At 40.5% G+C, this 20250-nt stretch overlaps 1 protein-coding gene across 1 annotated transcript in view; it reads left to right on the forward strand.

Annotated features, from left to right (window-relative positions):
- Nucleotides 1–9223, forward strand: part of RHOBTB3 (Rho related BTB domain containing 3) — a 56798-nt gene extending 47575 nt beyond the window's left edge. Inside the window, exons 11-12 of the mRNA XM_022592535.3 lie at nucleotides 810–906; nucleotides 6017–9223. Coding sequence (XP_022448243.2) covers nucleotides 810–906; nucleotides 6017–6132 — 213 coding nt within the window. The 3' untranslated portion in view covers nucleotides 6133–9223. The remainder of the gene's footprint in view (nucleotides 1–809; nucleotides 907–6016) is intronic.
- The last annotated feature ends 11027 nt before the right edge of the window (nucleotides 9224–20250 follow it).

Below are 20250 nucleotides of genomic sequence, written 5' to 3' on the forward strand. Positions count from 1 at the left end.
GTTAAAATGGTAAGTTTTATGTTATGTATATTTTACCACAGTAATAATAAAAGAACTATACTCATGTTCCTAAGTTACCTGGCAGCATGCTACTGTAATCTGAATTGCGTGGTTAGATGGATTAGTGAGTGTCATTGGGTTGGCACCAAGGTAATGATGTCATGGCCAAGTTTCTGAGTTTCCCTTCCATTAGCTATTGGAATTCAGGATGGATGGTAAGTGTGCTAGAAATCCTGCTCAGTGTAACTGTACATCCCAGTTAAAAGCAATTATTCAGACATAACCTTCTCATAGAAATAATTACATGTGGAAACCCATACCCTTAGATTGATGACATTTCCTCCTCAAAATATTCTTTGATTTTCTCTGCAGGTGAAGTTGTTGAGATATGGCCAGATGTTTACCTTTGCTAACCATAATCTTCTCTCTGTTACACAGATACAAGTGCAGTTAGTGAAGGCCATGACCTTAGATGAAAAGCTTAAATGAAAGTCCTCAAGAACTTCTAGTAGTCTTTGTTACCCACAGATGCGACCATACATCTGCTTAAAGACATTCAGCCACTATAGCAGCCGTAGCTTGTTCTTCATTTGATTTGGTTTCTTCATTGATGTGATTTTATTATTACTTGTTAATAATGCTCCATTTTCCTTTCTGCTGTCAGAGTAGACTGAAGGCTGCATCACATACAGACACATTAAATGTGGAATTGGGCCCTCCATGAGTTGTCCTGGACCATTCTCTCAATCTAATCATCATGTTGATGGTCATTATGTACAATATTGTTTCACTTTCCATTTTTCTTGCAGTTTCACCACTCTGATTGCCTCTCAACCTGGCTGCTTCATTTCATTGCCACTAACTACCTCATCTTCAGTCAGAAGCCTGAATTTCAAGATCTTTCAGGTAGATTGCTAATTAATGTTTTTGGAACGAAAAACCTTTACGTTCTTTGTTTTTAGATTTGAGACATAATTTGTAGGAATAGTAGTTTTTAAAAATAAAAAGTCAGTGTAAGACATTCCTTTTAAGTATGCAGTGTGGTAATTGAGGACACTTATAGTAACCGGTGTTTCATAAGAAGCTTGACCTGTGTTACACAAGAAGTTTCCTAATGATTGTTTCATAGCTCCCATCCATTTTTAAGTGCCTTTTTTTCTGAAGCAGAGAGAGAAGGGGGCCTCACATGACATTTGGTTGTGATAAATGAGATTTGGTTTTAACCACCTAAGTCAGAAGCAAAATTTAAATAGTACAGCTTTTTAAATTTTCTTCTTAAAAAGAAAAAATTATCCCTAGTATATAGTTCTGTTGTACTGGTATCTCCTGTCTCTGCGAGTCCATTATATCATTCGACAGTACCAATTTTTTATTGATCAAAGAGTGGTGCAAAATTTACTGAGCAGAGAGTATACTTAATGTGATTTTTTAAGGTAAATTATAAAGATTAAAACCAATCAAAGGGTGAGCTTCTGAGTGCTGCATAAGATGAAAGAAAATGAAAATAGAATAGTCATCAAAGTAGACAGCTTAGATACAATGGTTTGCTCATGTTATTGCCTAGAATAGACCCAAGGAATAATCAAGGTAAGGGGAGAAGGAAATGAAAGATCTCCTAGTCAAGTAGTTTCAAACTCTAAGTGGAGAAACCTCCTTGGCGATGATGCCCGCAGTTCTTGTGAGGTGGAGGCAGAGAGCGAGGTGGGTGGCGCAGAAGAAGGAGAGGGGAGGAGAGGCTAGCGCTCGCTGTTCTTGGACTCCTCCCTCCCACCTTCATCCAGAGTGGTTCCACTTTGATCTGCTGAGATCTTAGAATTCTATGTAAAATTTTGCTTGTAAAAGAGAATCTGCTAGAAGAGGTGAGCATCTCTGGTTTCATTCAGCTGTTCATTGCATATTTAAGGAAGCCAAGAAATAGATAGTCAGTTTTGGGCAGATGTATTCAGCCAGTCAACAAACATTGTATGCCTATTGGGAGGCTGTTTACATAGAGTTTAACTATTAGTGCAGAAGAGTAACATAATAAATCATAGCAGGACAATAGATATTTACTAACCATTTACTTTGTGCAAGAAACAAAGTTCATTCATAAACATAAGGCATACTTCCCCTTGCTGTTAGTTAGTAGGGGCATTCTTCCACAGTTATTCTTTAAGGAGGCAATTAAAAATGAAATAAATGAACATTTTGATTTTAGGACCCCCTTTATTATGCCACCTGAGGTCACCTTCATTTGTAAAAGACTAGTCAGATGATTTTCTACTTACTATTTTGTGTAGATATGTGATACACATAGAGTACTATTACAACCTTGGGGGAAGGATACTCTCTGAATCCTTTGAGTTATTAATCTTTATTTTATTCTGATACTTACACAATTGCCTATAAAGTGTGTTATGACCACCACCTGGCACAGTGAGAAGCAGGACTCCAGGGTGTAAGTTGAGAAGGCAGGGTAAGAAAATGAGGCTGTGTCAGTGATTGTCTTATGTTCCTTTGATGGGAATTAAAACAGTATCCTGAGTGCTCTGATTTAGCGGTGCTTGTTCATGTCCAGGACCTGCTGTGATGTGTCCTTTTGGGCAGAGAAAAAGAAAGCCCCTGTGGATAAGGAAGAATTTGATAGTCTATATCAGCAGTCATAAACTGTCAGTCTATGGGTTGAATGTAACTTGCTAAGGGATTTTATTTGGACCACATGGTATTATAATTTTTTTAGTGTCAGTATTAAAAATTGTAACATGTCACATTTGAAAATCCAAATTTCTGGCTTCTTTTGACAAAGTTGGAAGATCTGGCTTCTCTGGGCCCATCTTTCCACATGGCAACAGCCTGGAACTGAGCAGTGGCTACTCATTTAAAGGCACGTGTCCTCTCCATGGTGCCATAGTCTCCTCTCCTCCCTCTTGCCTTACTCTTGGCCTACCTCACATGGTCACTTGAAATTGAAAAGGGTTCTTGTCACAGTCTCTTTACAGTTTCCTTAAAGAATTGCTCGTTTTCAACTTCAAAAATCATCAAATTATTATTGGAATTCTATGAAATGTTTTCCCTTAACTGGGGATTTTTCTTCTTTAGAGGTATTTAGAAATTTAAAAGTGAGACTGGAAAAGCTCTCAGGTTAATGCTGGCACCAATACATCAGAACTCAGTGAAATAGTTCATTAAATACTAGGCATATTTTATATACTGGACTCTTATACGAAAACAAACAGCAATGCACAGGAATATATTACCCTTGGCATTCATGGATTCGTTATTCTCACAGTTTAATTTATCTCAATATTATGTTATATATTATATATTATGGAGTTTTTTGTCTCGTTTTGATTTTTGCTGGCTACCAGAGCTCATCTCTGACAAGTTTTCTCTGTTTTTTTGCTTTTGTTTATTTAATCTTAACTGAGGGAGCAGCCTTATGTCACCTTTGCTCCCTAATAAACCTACAAATAATTTCCCCGGGCAGCTAGGTTGTTTCTTCTGATCCAGGCCCTGCAGCCTGGATCAAGACCTTGTTAATACAAATTATAATAGATGGGGTCAAACAGTAGATGGAGAAGTGAAAACTGACTTAGCAGAAGCAAACCTAAGTGCCCACAGAAGGGAATACTGATGAGAGACAAACTGATTCACCCAGCAGAATACTGTAAAGCCGTAGAAATTTGAGGTACCTGGTACTTCAGAAAGCAGGATGAGGCTTGGGACTGAAAGCCATAGGATTAGTTGAATGCTTTTGCTATACTCCATCCCACCCAGGCAGGCAAGTGCTTCTCCCTCATCATCACAGGAGTTTGGAGGTTTATTCCTGGATAAGTTAAACCAAAAAAGTTATAGAATCATGAACTCAGAGTATAGCTGAGATTGGGGCAAGGAGCTGGACTGAAAACACAGAGATATGTGAAAGTGTCACATTATATAGTAACCCTCCAGCCTTCTTCCCATATCCAGGTTCTGGAATTCTGGCAGCCAGGTATTTGACTCCCACCTTGACTACCACTTTGACACTCATACACTGGGCATGAAATTGAAGCATCCTTCCCTGACCTCACATAAAAAACTGTAGGTGCAGTCATTTGAGAATTCTCTCAGTTAACCCAGTGGATATCTGTTCAGTTGTGCTACAGTGTATTCCACCAGTCAGCAAGTCCTGCCCATGCCCAAAAGATTTCCAGACAGCTTTCTAGCATCTCACTCTTAAATATAAAGAGGCCAACTGAGGGTCAACAGATATTTGAGGCAGTGTCCAATGTGCAAGATGAATACCAAAAACAAAACAAAATGAATAAAAACAGAAGAGAAGGAACTTACAAGAACAAAGAGTAGAAGAAAACCTTTAAAAAAAACCCTATAATTAATATCTTCAAAGAATAAGAGATATACATTCATAAAACAGGGATAGAATGTTATAAAAAAGAAACAATATTCATAGAGACAGAGTATATAGAATGGTGGTTGCTGGGACTTGGGGAAAGGGGAAACGGAGTTGTTTGATGGGTATAGGGTTTTAGTTTTGCAGGATGAAAAGGGTTCTGGAGATTGGTTGACAACAATGTGAATGTACTTAACACTACTGAACTATACACTTAAAAATAGTTAAGATGGGGGCTTCCCTGGTGGCGCAATGGTTGAGAGTCTGCCTGCTGATGCAGGGGACACGGGTTCGTGCCCCGGTCCGGGAAGATCCCACATGCCACGGAGCGGCTGGGCCCGTGAGCCATGACTGCTGGGCCTGCGCGTCTGGAGCCTGTGCTCTGCAGCGGGAGGGGCCACAACAGTGAGAGGCCCGCGTACCGCAAAAAAAAAAAAAAAATAGTTAGGTGAAAAAAAAACATAGTTAAGATGGAAAAACAAAAAAAAATAGTTAAGATGGTAAATTTTATATTATGTGTATTTTACCATAATTTTTAAAAAAACAATAAAAGAACAAGAAGTTGCTCTTGAAAATTAGTATAGCAAAAATGAAACCATAACAAAAAAAAACAACTAAATAAATAAAAGAATAGAAAGATAAAGGTAAGGAAATCTAGAAAGTAGGACAAAAAGGATGAAGAGACAGAAAAAGGTTTTTTAAAAAAGTTGGAGGCTCAATGCAGGAGGTGAAGTATCTCAGTAATAGAAGTTAATACAGGAAGAAAAAAGAAAAACAATGCTGAGGAGGAAATTGTCAAAGAAATAATACAAGAAGTTATCCCAGTACTGAGGAACTGAGTCAACACATTAAAAGGCTCTGCTAAGTGCTCAGCTTAACGAATAACAAGGTCTATCACTGGGACGTGCAGGAACACCGACTATAAATAGAAAAATCTAAACGTTTACAGAATAAAAAAACCCACAGATCACTTATCAGCGACCATGAATCTGAATGGTAGTAGAGTTCTTAACAGCCTTGGAAACTAGAAAGCAGTGGAGTACTGTCTTCAACATACTGAGGGAAAATTTTCAACCTAGAATTTCATACCAAACCAAATGATCTATTGGGTGTAAGGACAGATTGAAGACGTTTCATCACAAGCAAGGTCTCAAAAATACTTCTTATGCATACTCTGCTTCAGGAAGCTAATAAAAGTTGTGCTTCATCAAAACTAGAGAAAACAGTGAAGAATCTGGAGTCCGGGAGTGGAGAGATCCAATGCAAAAGCATGAAGCAGGCATAGAAGGCAAGAGGGTACAGGGCTGTGAAGAGAGGGGTCTCCCAGGGGAACACCGCCACCACCCCCATAGGAATGGCTAGATCCTCTGATAACTGTGGCCCCGTGGAAAACAGAATTGAGAGGACTTCAAAGAGTTTGGAAGGTTGAGTTAGCTACAAAGAAAACTAATTAAAGGAAAAAAACTAAAACAGTATATAATTGTGAATCACAGAATAACATAAATACTGATGACTGATTGAGGGGAGGGGAGGAAGTATACAGCAGAGCTTGGATCTCACCTATTACATAGGAAACCAATAGTTAATATCGAAGCTTGATCCCAAATAAAATATATTCAATTAATATTCTTTTTCTGAAACTTTTAGTGGAAGAACGCAGTTTTGTTGAAAAGCACAGATGGCCATCAAATATGTACTTGAAGCAGCTTGCGGAATACAGGAAGTATATTCACTCCCGGAAATGTCGTTGCTTAGTAATGTAACCCTGGAGTTTTTATATACATACACTTTTTCTTGTTATTATGAAGAATGGGGTACTTCTGGGTTCTAGGAAAATTCTTGTGACTGCACCCAGTATGGGAGTTAAAAAAAAAATCACCATACAGCTTAATATGCTTATTAGTTCTTATTGAAAAAAACTACTATTATGATCTTAAAAGGGAACAAAATATACCATAGGCTAAAATTAAGACTTCACCCGAGTATATAAGGCTGTGTACAGCTATTTTTCCCTTTAAGATGCCCTATTGGTTTAGTGATATTAATACCCCTTCCATTTAAGAAATGTTTAAATTTTTAAAATATCATGTAGGATTAATACAGAAATTTCATCATGTCTGATTAATTGCTCTATTAAAATAAGGGCCTTTTAAAGACCCAGTATGACTGTTTCTATAGTGAGAAATCTAGGAGAAGACTGATCAGGCTGAGGTCTTAGGAATAGAAGTTTGCCTAGGATTTTGAAAGTGAAATGCCACTTCATTCCAAATCAATGACAGTGTTTGAACCATAATGGAAAAAAAAATCTGGTTTTTATCTGAACAATGAGCTACCTTGTCTCTCCCTTGGGATTCTGATTAGGCAAGAAATCTATAGAGGACTGGCTTTGTGGCCATGTAACCCGTGTGCTTACACAAGGCCTCCTGCTTAGAAGGGCCCCATGCTCAGTTCAGTGCCCTGCGATCGCCGTCTTAAAATTTGAAGAAGCCCCCTGCATTTTCACTCTGTACTGGGCCCCCAGATTATGCATATCTCCTCGCAGGGTATGTTTTCTTGCTCAAACGTTATTATCTCTGAAAGCAGAAAAGAGGCACTGACATCAAGGAAAGAGAAGGAAGCTTGCTGAGGGAAGAGATCATATGGGGTTCCCCCCATGGGAAAGTCTGTACCACCCATGGCCTCCCTCCTCTGCCACCTCCGCTGGCAAGTGAGAAATGCATCATGTTGGTTTCACTTTGTAACACTCACAATTCTGGCACTACACAGAGGAATACTTTCTTGATCATTCTCTAAGACCAGGATGTTGGTAAAAGTGACTGACCAGTGTGACTTTAATATGCACTTATAAAAATGCTCATAGGAAAAGACGCTTTCTAGAGAATTTGCAATCAAAGGCTCAAGAGTTTTTCTTCTTTCAGTGTATTTACTAAGATTAGGATGTCAGTGGCTTGAATTTTGTGAATTCTTTCTGAGGACTGAAAGGGTATTTGATGAGGAATAGCATGAATCTTGTCCTTCAAGATTATCTAATAAGTTCAGAGAAAGGATATAAATCAAGACTTGTTACATATAGAGAAAATGGTACTAAGATAGAGGACAAAATTATAGTTTCTCTTGTATCACATGTCAACAGAAACAGTTACATCAGAAGCTCACAAGCTGAGAGATGGAAAACCAGATTACTGTTTGTTGTTAGCATCATTTTCATCTGTAATTCAGTATTGGAATATATTTTTCTTCTAATTGCCAGTGACTTTAGAATACACATAGTTTTTCCAACTGTTCAAAGGTTTGATTAAACAGTTTTATACCATAGTATAGACACAGTACTATACAGTTAGTTCTTGGATGTATACCAACACTGTCAAGAGTAAAACAGTAAAAATCCCCTACAAATATCTTACAAGAAACCTGATTTTAATTGGATTGTGTTGATAAATATTACTGGAATGCATTTTTTACTTTTTGTATTTAACTTACTTGAGCTAATCAACTATTGACAAATTCCACTTGACAAAGATTAGCATTGGAAAGAGTAGATACTGTAGTAGATTTTTAGAAATTCATTCACATTTAAGGCCTTTTAAAATACAGTGATAGCCTTTTGCTTTTCATAAGCATTTTCTTACCCCTGCATTAATTACAACACTTAAAATTCTAAGTCAATCTTAACTTTTAATCTAGGAAATTAAAAAATATAAGTTCTAAAGCAAAATATTTTCTTGAAAATACTATTTAGCATTTCAGTAGACCATAGATAGTTTCTAGGTTGTTGGACAAAAGTGGAAGTTGGGTTTGGGAGCTGGTGCTCTGCTGGTGCTGTGCATGTAGTTTTTATTATGAAAGTTCTTTGCCACCTGTGAGTAACTCAAACGCCCCGATGTCACAGCTCTCCTGGGCTAGTCAGAACAGTAGTCAAATTAGACTAGACTCTTCAATACCTTTGAATTAACTCAATTTAAAATAACAAGAATTTTCTTTTTAGAAAAAACCTTACAGACTGTCTTGGAGAAATGAGTGCTCTTTTTGAGTTTTTCTAATTGAAAGATTATTTCTAGATGAATGTATGCTTTGTGCTGATCTCTGCTTCAATATATTTACCAATCATTTTAATTAGAGAAGATACTATATGGTAGAACTAAGGCTTTTTCTTTCTGGGCCAGGTTTTCACCTTATATAACCCTTGTATACTTCTGACTACTCTGTGTTCATATTGTAGAGAGTAGGCTTATAATATAGAAGGTTCAGTAACTTAGCTGAAATTCACCCTTTCTAAGCCAGCATGGTGGCTTCATATTGGGCAGAAGCAGAAAACTGAAGAATTGGATAAAGTTGACTTCCAAGACAGCTGAACTTTTCAACTGTAGTTTTAAAAACTACACTACACTGATATAGCTAATTAGATAAAAACATCCTCAAGAGTATTTTATTTAATTTAAGGCATCTGTTTAATTCAATCTTTAATAATTTTGCAAAGAAGGGTATGTGTGTATTTTAATATAGCCTGACCTGAATTTATATGTTTTTAGTTTCAGTATTTAACATTTTTGTAACAAATAAACCTTTTTTTAAAACAAGTTCAACACAGTGTCATGTAGTTATTTTCACCTTGTTGAATTGCTGAAGTAACTTTGGGAATTCTGCCTTGTATTTCTCAAGCATAATTGTGCTTCATGAAAACCACTATGCATAAAATATTTAGAATGTTGATATGCTAGATGTGTGTGATGAGATAAAGAAATTTATATTACCTTTAACAGCTGATAGCAGAATTTCTCTTAACAAAAATAACTGCAATTATTTAGAAAAATGCTTTGATAATTATGTAGCCTAGAAATGAGCCCTTATAGGCTTTAGTGTTGGCTGGGGGCAAGACTTCTGAGAAATGGAGAAGCAACTTCACATAATAGAGGGTTGAGAATTTGGATCTTTCCAACAAAATGAAAAGGCAACCTACTGAATGGGAAAGTATTTCCAAGTCATATGTCTGGTAAAGTGTTAGATCCAAAATATGTAAAGAACTCATACAACTCAATAGCAAAAAACCCAAATAATCCAAATAAAAATATGCAGAGGTTCTGAATAGACATTTTCCCAAAGAAGACATACAGATGGCCAAGAGGTACCTGAAGAGATTCTCAAGACCATAAATTTTCAGAGAAATACAAATCAAAATCACAATGAGGTATCACCTCCCACCTGTCAGAATGGCTGTCATCAAAAAGACAAGAAATAACAGGTGTTAGCGAGGATGTGGAGAAAAGGGAACCATTGTGCACTGTAGGTGGAAAGGTAAATTGGTGCAACCACTATGGAGGTTTCTCAAAAACTTAAAAATAGAACTACCATATGATCCAGCATTTCCACGTCTGGGTGTTTATCTGAAGAAGATGAAAATACTAACTCAAAAAGATATCTGTACTCCTGTGTTCATTGCAGCATTATTTACAATAGCCAAGATACGGGAACAACCCAAGTATCCATCAGTGGATGAATGAATACAGAAAATATGCTATATATATATATATACACACAATGGAATATTATTCGGACATAAAGTATAAAATCTTGCTATTTGTGACAACATGGATGGACCTTGAGGATATTATGCTGAGTGAAAAAAGACAGAGAAAGACACATACCATATGATCTCACATATATATGGAATCTTAAACAAACTAAAACCCCCCAAAAAACTAAGCTCATAGATTTAGAGAACATATTGGTTCTCTAAGGCAACGGATGGGGGGAGTGTGAAATGGATGAAGGGGATCAAAAGATGCAAATTTCCACTTACAAAATTGGTCATGAGGACATAATGTACAGCATGGTGACTATAGTTAATATTACTATACTGTATATTTGGAAGCTAAGAGAATAGAGTTTAAAAGTTCTCATCACAAGGAAAAAAATCTGTAACTATGTATGGCAATGGATTTTTTTTTAACATCTTTATTGGAGTATAATTGCTTTACAGTGGTGTGTTAGTTTCTGCTGTATAACAAAGTGAATCAGCTCTACATATACATATATCCCCATAACTCCTCCCTCTTGCGTCTCCCTCCCACCCTCCCTATCCCACCCCTCTAGGTGGTCACAAAGCACCGAGCTGATTCTCCCTGTGCTATGCGGCTGCTTCCCACTAGCTATCTCTTTTACATTTGGCAGTGTATATATGTCCATGCCACTCTCCCACTTCGTCCCAGCTTACCCTTCCCCCTCCCCGTGTCCTCAAGTCCGGCAATGGATGTTAACTAGACTTTTTGTGGTGATCATTTTGCAGCATATGCAAATATCATTATGTTGTATACCTGAAACTAATATAATGTTATATGTCAATTATATCTCAATTTTTAAAAATTAGACCTTTCCAGGGTGGAGGAGCCCAGGTAGCAGGGGGAGAGAGATCAGGCAGCCATAACATGAGGATGGAATGTGTGCTATATAATACAACAACTCCTCCCTAGAAGTTTCCTGAATTGTCAGTTAAGTCTCCTAAACCCATAAAGGCCTCCACAGCTCCATTGGAATTCTGTTCCTAACACAAATCTGACCTGGGAACGTACCCTTCTAGAAAACTCCCATTGCTTATTAGAGAACCTCCACAGTCCTCACTGCCAGCAAGGCCTTTCCTAGCCTAGCCGCATCTTTTCTGCCTTGACAAGTAGAGCTGTCCATCCAGATGTCTGTGTACGTGCACACTTCACGCTCTTCCCATGGCTTGGGTCGTGTTGCCGTTTTCTGTCTACTTTGCAAACTCCAGCATATGCTGTGGAGTGCCACTTGTATTATCATATCTCTTTTGCTTTCCGTGACTCTCCCAGGAAGAATTAGTTGCTTCTGCATGTGTCTTTCCTTAGCTCTTTATTCATACCTTTCTTACGGCAGTTATTGCATTTTAGGTATTTACGTATTGTTGGGCTCTCTATGGTAATAACTTGAGGGCAGGTATCATGTCTTGATTTATCTTTGTGACCCAGGTGGTTGGCTGAATGGGGAGTTGATGAACAGATAGACTGGAAGAGTGGTAGGTCATTGAGGGGACGCAGAACATGTACAAAATGATCCTTGGGGACACTTCTGCCTGGGAGTCTTCACTGGAGGTTAGTGTGGTGCTCCAAGGACAATGATGCTTCAAGGACAAAGGACGACCCTGCCTGAAAAAGTGTCGGCGTTACACCCTCTACCGGACTCTTAATCGCCCTCCCCACCATGTTGCGATGGTTACAAAATTCCTGAGCCCACCTGGGCAACGGGACCTGTCCCAAATAAGGCATCCGGCCTGTCCCACTCCCACCCTATAGAAGGAAGGTATATGTGCCTCGACAAATCAGTGAACGAAATTTTCACCTCAGACCATTCTTTTGTTTTCTGGCTATAAAAACTGATCAATAGCACATGTTCGGGCTCGACTTTCCCAGACTGCTAGGAAGTTGGCCCGCTGTTCTGACAGTGACCCTTCCCTCTAATAAATTCTATCTTCTTTACATTCTGCCTTGTGTCTGGAAATTCTTTTCCAACCCGCGTTCGGACCACGACAGTTAGCAGTGAGATGGGCTGTGGCGGACAGAAAAGTTCCTGTTGTGCGTAACGAAGGGGGAACAACTCCAATGTTACACATAATGTTTAACTGCATACAAATAGTTTCCCTGGCATGCGCTGGCTGTGTTCTCAGAATCTTAATTGTCCTGCTCTAGTGTCACAGCTTAATGTTCAGTAACGATCAGATTATTAGGAGCGTATCTGAGATTCTCTTACATGTTCAGAGCAAAGAGCTCTCTTATTTACTCCTATTTAAGAAAATACAATTTAGTAGACACAATATATTACTTATTTTAAAAAATTAAGTGAAAAGGAGATGGGATCTCAGCCCCTCTTCCTCTGTTGGCAACTTGGACTGGAGAGTCCGCAGAACTCTTTAACTCAAAACAAACTAACCAAAACTGAACCAGTAACTTTTCCTTAAAGGCTGAGCTTAGTCCTTCATCCAGGACTTAGTGCTTATCTTGTTTTGTTCACATCCAAGCCAAATGGTGCATCCTTTTATCTTGTTTCTTCTTCCCCTAGTAACTGCATCACCACTAAAATACTTTTCTCTTAATACCTATAACTCCTTTTACTCCAGAGTTCCCAGTGGTTTCGTCTCGGATGTGTCATGTTCAAGCAGAACAGCCAAACATTTTTTAAAAGGTTTCTCATTCTTTTTATATTTTAGTGTTGTCATTTTGTGATAGGTGATATATTTACCTGGCTCAAAATACTACAAAAAGTATACTTTGGGAAGAGAGTTCTTGCTCCCATCTCTGTCCCTCATCACCCCATTTCCCACATTCCCATAGGTGATCACCTTCCTTTGTTTTTTATGCATCATTACAGTGTTTATTTATGGGAGTACAGGCAAAGGAAAATGCATAGTCTCATCTTTCTCCCTATGGTCAACAGAATAATGCCCTCCCTCCAACATCCACATCCTAATCCCCCAAACCTGTGAATGTTAACCTTTCATGGCAAAAGGGATTTTGCAGGCATGATTACGTTAAGACTCTGGATAGGGGAAGATTATCCCGAGTGGTCCATTTTGATCCCAAGGGCCCTTAAAAGAGGGAGGCAGTAGAGCAAGAGGAGAGGAGGCAACGTGGGGATGAGAGATTTAAAGACGCTACCATTTGAAGATAGAGGAAGGGGTCATGAGTCAAGGGAGAAGGACTGCCTCTAAAGCTGGAAAAGGCAACGAACTGATGCCGAACCCTGGCCTCTGTGCACCGGCACCAAATTGAATCTCGGAGAGAGAGTTCTGGGTGAAGTAGAAGAGAATAGCTTTATTGCTTTGCCAGGCAAAGGGGGCCACAGCGGGCTAATATCCTCAAAACAGTGTATCCCATACCGGGGTGGGGGTGGTGGTGAGGGTGAGGGTTGTGAGGAGTCTTATAGTCAAGGGGCGGGATTTCTGATAAGGATCAGGGTGCCTGCAGGGCCTGCATCCCTTCAGTCTAGAGGTCATCTGGCATCCGGTGATCCCTGTGATCTGTGGTTCTCAGAATATTGAACTGTGACCTGCTTTCTGGAATGAAGAATGCTTCATCCAGTAGTTAACATCTTCCATTTGTTGGGGGTTTTAGTTCTGCAGAAGAGCTCAAAGATATTGTTATGTACATCCCTTGAGGGGGAACCAGGACCCTGCCCCAAGGCTACACTGTTGTTTCTTGACTGCTCCTCCCTTGTCTCTGCATTCTCTCACTTCCCTGATTTTAGCAACTGTTCGAAGCTGCCCTTTAGAACTCAGGGAAGGTCACAGAGGCTGAATGAAGCCTATTTCCTACAAACAGGAAATAGGGGACGTAGAAAGACTTTCATCCCCTGGAGCCCCATTCGCTCCTGCTTGGTTTCAGAATTCTCCCTTCAGAGCCTACAGAAGGAACCAACCCTGTTGACATCCTGACTTTAGCCCAGTCAGACTGATTTTGAGCTTCTGACCCCCAAAACTATAAGACAATCAATCTGTATTGTTTTAAAGCCATTAAGTTTATGATCATTTGTTAAAGCAGCAAAAGGAAACAAATATACCTCTTTTCTTATATAAAAATGACATGAATTATATCTTTTGTTCTCTTTAAGGAGGATTGGGTGGGTCTCAATACCTTGAACATTAGTAATTCATTAAACTGGTTGTTCTCAAACTGTAGCCATCATCAAATCACCTGAAGGCCTTTTAAAAACAGAACCCGGGACTCCCCTGGTGGTCCAGTGGTTAAGACTTCGCCTTCCAGTGCAGGGGGTGTGGGTTCGATCCCTTGTCGGGGAGCCAAGATCCCACATGCCTCATGGCCAAGAACCCAAGACATAATACAGAAGCAATATTGTAACAAATTCAATAAAGACGATCCACATTTTTAAAAAAGTTTAAATAAAATAAAAACAGAACCCTGGACTCCAGCCCCAGAGTTCTGATTTTGTCAGTCTTGGTTGGGCCTTGAGAACCCACTAAACAATTCCATGTCTCTTGGGTCTGAAGCACCCAACTACTCCAGGGCTCCCTCCTCCATCAGTTTAACTTGACTTCTAGACCCATGTCCCTCTCTGTCTTCTTGATAGTTCTTCTGGCTCTTTCACCTTCCCTTCATTTTGCTAATTCTGCTTCATAAGGGTTTGACCAAAAGACCAGAGTTTCCCCCTGAGGCCTGGGCCTGTGGAGCAGTCAGGCAGAGCAGAGCATCCCAGGATGATTTCTGCTGGTTGGGGAAGCAATGAGGGAGGTTTCAGGAGGTGGGGTCTCGACTCAGACACTCTCAGAATCACACACTAGGCCTGCAGGCCTCACCTTGCACTGCCGTTGACCTTCCAATCTTCTGTCGAGCTTGGGCTTTCTTTAGGCTTATGCTGAGTACTGGGCCTTTTACCCTGTTATCCAACAGATGATATAGGGCTGGGAATTCTCAGTGAATTAGTGTAAAATTAAATTCTGAAAGGACTTAGAAACAGCCCTATATGCACTTTTTTTTTTTTTTTTTTTTTTGCGGTACGCGGGCCTCTCACTGTTGTGGCCTCTCCCGTTGTGGAGCACAGGCTGCGGACGCGCAGGCTCAGCGGCCATGGCTCACAGGCCCAGCCGCTCCACGGCATATGGGATCTTCCCGGACCAGGGCACGAACCCATGTCCCCCGCATCGGCAGGCGGACTCTCAACCACTGAGCCACCAGGGAAGCCCCCTATATGCACTTTTAAACAGGAAATCTGAGTCCATCAATCTTTTCTGTTTATAATGACAGATTTTACTACTATCTCAGAATCTACTTTTTTTCCTGAAAATTGTCTACCTTTTTATTATCTTCCAATTAAAAAAATATATATTCACCTTCCCTGTAAGAATTAGAAACAATATTGGAGCACAATCATAAATAAATTATGTTTTTTACTCTAGAGGGCCTCATAGGACAAAGTTTGGTTAAACCAGTTTTGTGAGTCCTGGGAATTCTTTTTATAGGCAGCAGGTGACCACTGTCCCCTCACACAGGCTTGCTTCCAACTTCTGAGTGCTTTTCTCTTCCTCCTCTTGAATGGAAGTATCTTGCTTTTGCCTGTACTTTAGTAAGTTTAAGGCTATTGAAAAATAACTACAAACTCCTCAGTTGCAGTTTTCATAAAATTAAAATTTATGTAGACTGTATTTTCCTAGAAATCTCTTGTCTAATTCTGTCCCCAGGGTCACCTGGGTAACTGGACACATCATGGTTCTTGGGTCTTATGGCCCCTTTGTTGGAATAGGAGTAGGGTGGTTTTTCTAAATTTATAGTGAGTTTCTCTGAGGAATGAATTGCCTCAGAGTAAATTAGGACATTTTGGTCTAGAGTAACTACATACCAAAGTCCTTCAGAGGCTATGGGTAAAACCCCTGGTGATAGGGTAGAAAGGCAGATCAAAGTGCTGCAATGTCCAGGTACGGTTCACATGCTTTCCTTGACTTAGAAAGAAGAAGTTAGGATAATTTCCTTTGCAAGAATTCAGACGTGAAGATGATCACTTAAAGTAGGTACCCACCACCACCACCAACAACAAAAACAACACTTCCTCTTTTATATCCCTCACTAGTTTTCATGGATATGGTAAGAAACAACACTTCCTCTTTTATATCCCTCACTAGTTTTCATGGATATGGTAAGAAACAACACTTCCTCTTTTATATCCCTCACTAGTTTTCATGGATATGGTAAGAAAGGCTGATCTTGTATGGGACCTTAGTATTAGTAGGCATCTGACTACTTGTATTTTACTTCATTTTTATGTGTCTTTTATCACCATTTCCAAAACATAATAGTTGCTTCAGAAATGTCTGTTGAATGTAATGGGGCACAGTTGATGGAGAACCCAGCAGAGTTACTGGCCTCCAAGTTGACAGTGTTGACTGCTGTGGCCCAGGGGCCCCATTTCTGCTTAGGGACCAAGGAACCTGACCAGAGGTTTGGCCCCAGGGAGGGGCAGAGAAGCCACTCAAAACAGAAGCAGAGTGAGGCCCCACTCTCAAGGGACTTCAAGGGCAGGGCCTTCAGGGAGGGGTGAGTGTGGGAGGACAGGAGACACCCGAGGGATAACTTCAGGAGACTTTGGGGCTCGTGTCCTGCAGGCAGAGATGTAATCGAGTGAAATTTCTGTTACTACTCTTTATAGGAACTCCATAAGCTGGCGAGGCTTGGGGAAATTGAAGTACTATTTATTATTTCAACATTACTATTTATTGCCCTTTTACTAAGTGCCAGGCATTTTGCATATGTTATTTCCTCTTCAAAAAGATAATATATAGCACAGAAAAGTCATCTGGTGAGGTGATTAAACACCAGTGACGAAGCCAGATTGCCCGGATTGACTCAGATCCCGGCTCCACCTCTTACTGTGTGACCACGGATAGGTGAGGTAGGCTCTCTCTGGACTTTGCTCATTTATAAAATGGAGCTAACGGACGTAGCAAACTCGTAGATTCACTAGGAGGAGTAAATGAGATCATACATGTAAAGGGCTGAAACCAGTGTCTCGTGCAGAGTTAGTGCTCTGTGAGGATTAGTATGATCACATTGTCCCAGCAATCATGTGAGCAAGGCGCTCTCAGTATCTCCATTCTAGCATGAGCACAGTGAGTGACGGCCTAAGGCCACGTAGTCAATAAGTGGCAGAGCTGGCAGAACTCATACCTGACCGCAAAGCCCACATGCTCTGCCAACTAGCAAACAGCCTCCATAAGCATCCTAAGAAAAATGTAAAATCATCCAGCTTAGGTGGGAATTGATGCTCCCTTTGAAGGTGTTGTAACACCGCTGGCTTTGTGCAATGTGGGAAAACAAATGGAGTCTGGACATGTCCTGGCTCCAAGGTCAAGGAGTCATCCAGGTCATCACTCCTCTCCCACCTTCATCCCCACCCTCCTCCCAGGATGCTATTCCAAGGTCTAATCTGATCATGATTCTTCAAATGTTATGATGGGTTAACACACCACCCTGTGGTTAATATTTGAAGTTAAGTAACCTGAGACCGATGACTGGAAAACAAACAGCATATCCTGGTATGAAGTGTCAGAGAGGAAGGTAGCTGGTTTCAGGGCACGAACAGCCAGGGAATGAGGTTTCTCTGTTAGTCCTCTTTCCTTTTAATCAATTTTAATTTAATTAGTTAACTTAGTTACTTTTAATTCTCATAGGAAGAACCCAAGCTGGAGAGATTTGCTTAGCCACAAGCACACAGCTAAGAAATGGCCTAACCAGGATTTGAATAATGTCCATGTGGCTTCTACTCCAGGAGAATATACCTGGAGCAGCAATTTTGGGTTCTTGGGCCAGTTCCTCTAGGAAATGTGCAGCTTAACACGAACATTCTCTTGTTAAATAGTACAACTGAAATGGATGAATTACATAAGCTATAAAGTATGCCTGAATAAAATTATTTTAAAAAGAAAGGAGGAAAGAGAAAGGAAAAAAGGAATAAAAGAAGGGAGGGAGGGAAGGAGGAAGGGAAAATACGAGTAGCTAGAAAAATATTTTCTTACTGGTTTAATAACTACTGTAAACCAGTGGCCTGGGTTCAGTGAAGCCCCACAGAACTGGATAAAAACTGGAAAACTTTGTTTCTGGGTAAACGCTTTGCATATGCCCTTGTGAACTGCTTGCGAATTTATCTCCCCCCCCCCCCCCGCCTTCCCCCCTCCCCCTTCCCCACTGCATATCACACCCACAGTACAGCCTTGGGACAAGAGAATTCTACACTCCGTGAAGAGCGAGTATAAACACCTTTTTGTGCGTATGTTTGCTTTTGGTAAAGGCATGCTTGCTGCAGTCCACAGAGTCCTAGGATCTCAGACTGACTGAAAGAGCTTTGTGTTAAGGATGCCATTTATACAGCTGCTGATGCTTAGGACCGTGTTGTTTACTAACACATCCCAGATGCTGATTCTGTACCTCTGGAAGGGCTAAAGAGTTAGACTGGATTTAGGGCCTGGTTCGGCTCACCTGCTTATGACCCTTTGTGACCCATTCCCACATTATCCCTTTAAGTTGGAGGTGCCCCTCAGGGAGGCTGTTTCCCTGCCATCTATCCTTTGTTGTCCTCTTCCTATATCTCAGCAAAGGGAGAGAGATGAAAGTGTGTATATGTGAGGGGTTTGGTGAGTTTAAGAGCATAGTTGTTGTTTTAATAGACTTTTTTTTTTTTTCGGTACGTGGGCCTCTCACTGTTGTGGCCTCTCCCGTTGCGGAGCACAGGCTCTGGACGCGCAGGCTCAGCAGCAATGGCTCACGGGCCTGGCCGCTCCGCGGCATGTGGGATCTTCCTGGACCGGGGCACAAACCTGTGTCCCCTGAATCGGCAGGCGGACTCTCAACCACTGCGCCACCAGGGAAGTCCTTAATAGACTTTTTTTAGAGCAGTTTTAGCTTCACAGCAAAATTGAGAGGAAGGTACAGAGGTTTCCCATATTCCTTCTGCCTCCACACGTACATAGCCTCCCCCATTATCAACATCCCCCCCCCCCCGCCCCAGAGTGATACATTGGTTGCAATTGATGAACCTACATGGATGCATCATAGTCACCCACAGTCAGTAGTTTACATTAGGGTTCACTCTTGGTGTCGTACATTCTGTGGGTTTGGATAAAGGTGTAACAACATGTATCATACAGAATAGTTTCACTGCCCTAAAAATCCTCTGTGCTCTGCCTGTTCATCACTCCTACACCCAACTTCTGGCGACCACTGATATCTTTACAGTCTCCATAGTTTTGCTTTTTCTGGAATGTCATATAGTTGGAATCATACAGTATGTAGCCTTTTCAGATGGGCTTCTTTCACTTAGTAATATGCTTTGAAGTTTCCTCCATGTCTTTACAGGGCTTAATACCTCATTTCTTCTTAGTACTGAATAACATTCCATTGTCTAGATGTACCACAGTCTATTTTCAGTACCTTCTACTGAAGGACACCTTGGTTGCTTCTAAGTTCTGGTAATTATGAATGAAGCTGTGATAAACATCCATGTGCAGGTTTTTGTGTGGACATCAGTTTTCAGCTCCTTTGCGTGATTACCAGGAGTGCATTGCTGGGTCACATGGTAAGGGTATGTTTAGTTTTGTAAGAACCCACCAAACTGTCTTCCAAAGTGGGTATGCCATTTTGCATTCCCACCAGCAATGAATGCGTTCCCCGTGGTTCCATAACCTCATCGGCATTTGCTGCTGTCAGTGTTCTGGATTTTGGCCATTCTAATAGGTGTGCAGAGATATCTCACTGTTGTTTTAATTTGCATTTCAGTCTTTTATCAGATATGTCTTTTGCAAATATTTTCTCTCAGTCTCTGGCTTGTTGTTTCATTCCCTTCACAGTGTTTTGGGTGTGGCTGAACTACACTGACTCCACTTTGTCAGCTCCACCTTAAGCCCACAGTTGTATTGCCCTCCTCTCTGCAGGACTGAGCTTTAGTCTACTCACAAGGAATGCACCCAAGCCAGCTAGGTTCCCTATCAACTTTTACCCTTTCCTTCATCTGATATGAAAACTGGAAGAATGCCTTTTGCTGAACCAGATGATAATGAGACCCCTGGTTCCTGTCAGTGAGGATGTGATTTTCCCTACTAGTCAGATTCTATTTTTAGCTTCGGCCCCTTTAAATTCCCCTATACCCCTTTAGGCAGTGTGGCATACAGCTGCTAATGCCTCTGGATCATCAAACACCCGATCCTGTCTGTGTCAGTTACCCCCAATAAACTTCATAGTTACACTTTATGGAATTGCCTGCTTTGTTTTTTGGTCTCAAAGTTCCTTCTCAGTTTGGAGGATATTATTCAATATCTCCACCTTCCAACACTTTCACAGAGCAGAATTTTTAAAAGTTTAGTGAAGACTAGCTTA

Source organism: Delphinapterus leucas, chromosome 3, assembly GCF_059928025.1.
Source record: "Delphinapterus leucas isolate spDelLeu-1000000601 "Yukka" chromosome 3, BTC_Dleu_Yukka2, whole genome shotgun sequence".
Taxonomy (NCBI): domain Eukaryota; kingdom Metazoa; phylum Chordata; class Mammalia; order Artiodactyla; family Monodontidae; genus Delphinapterus; species Delphinapterus leucas.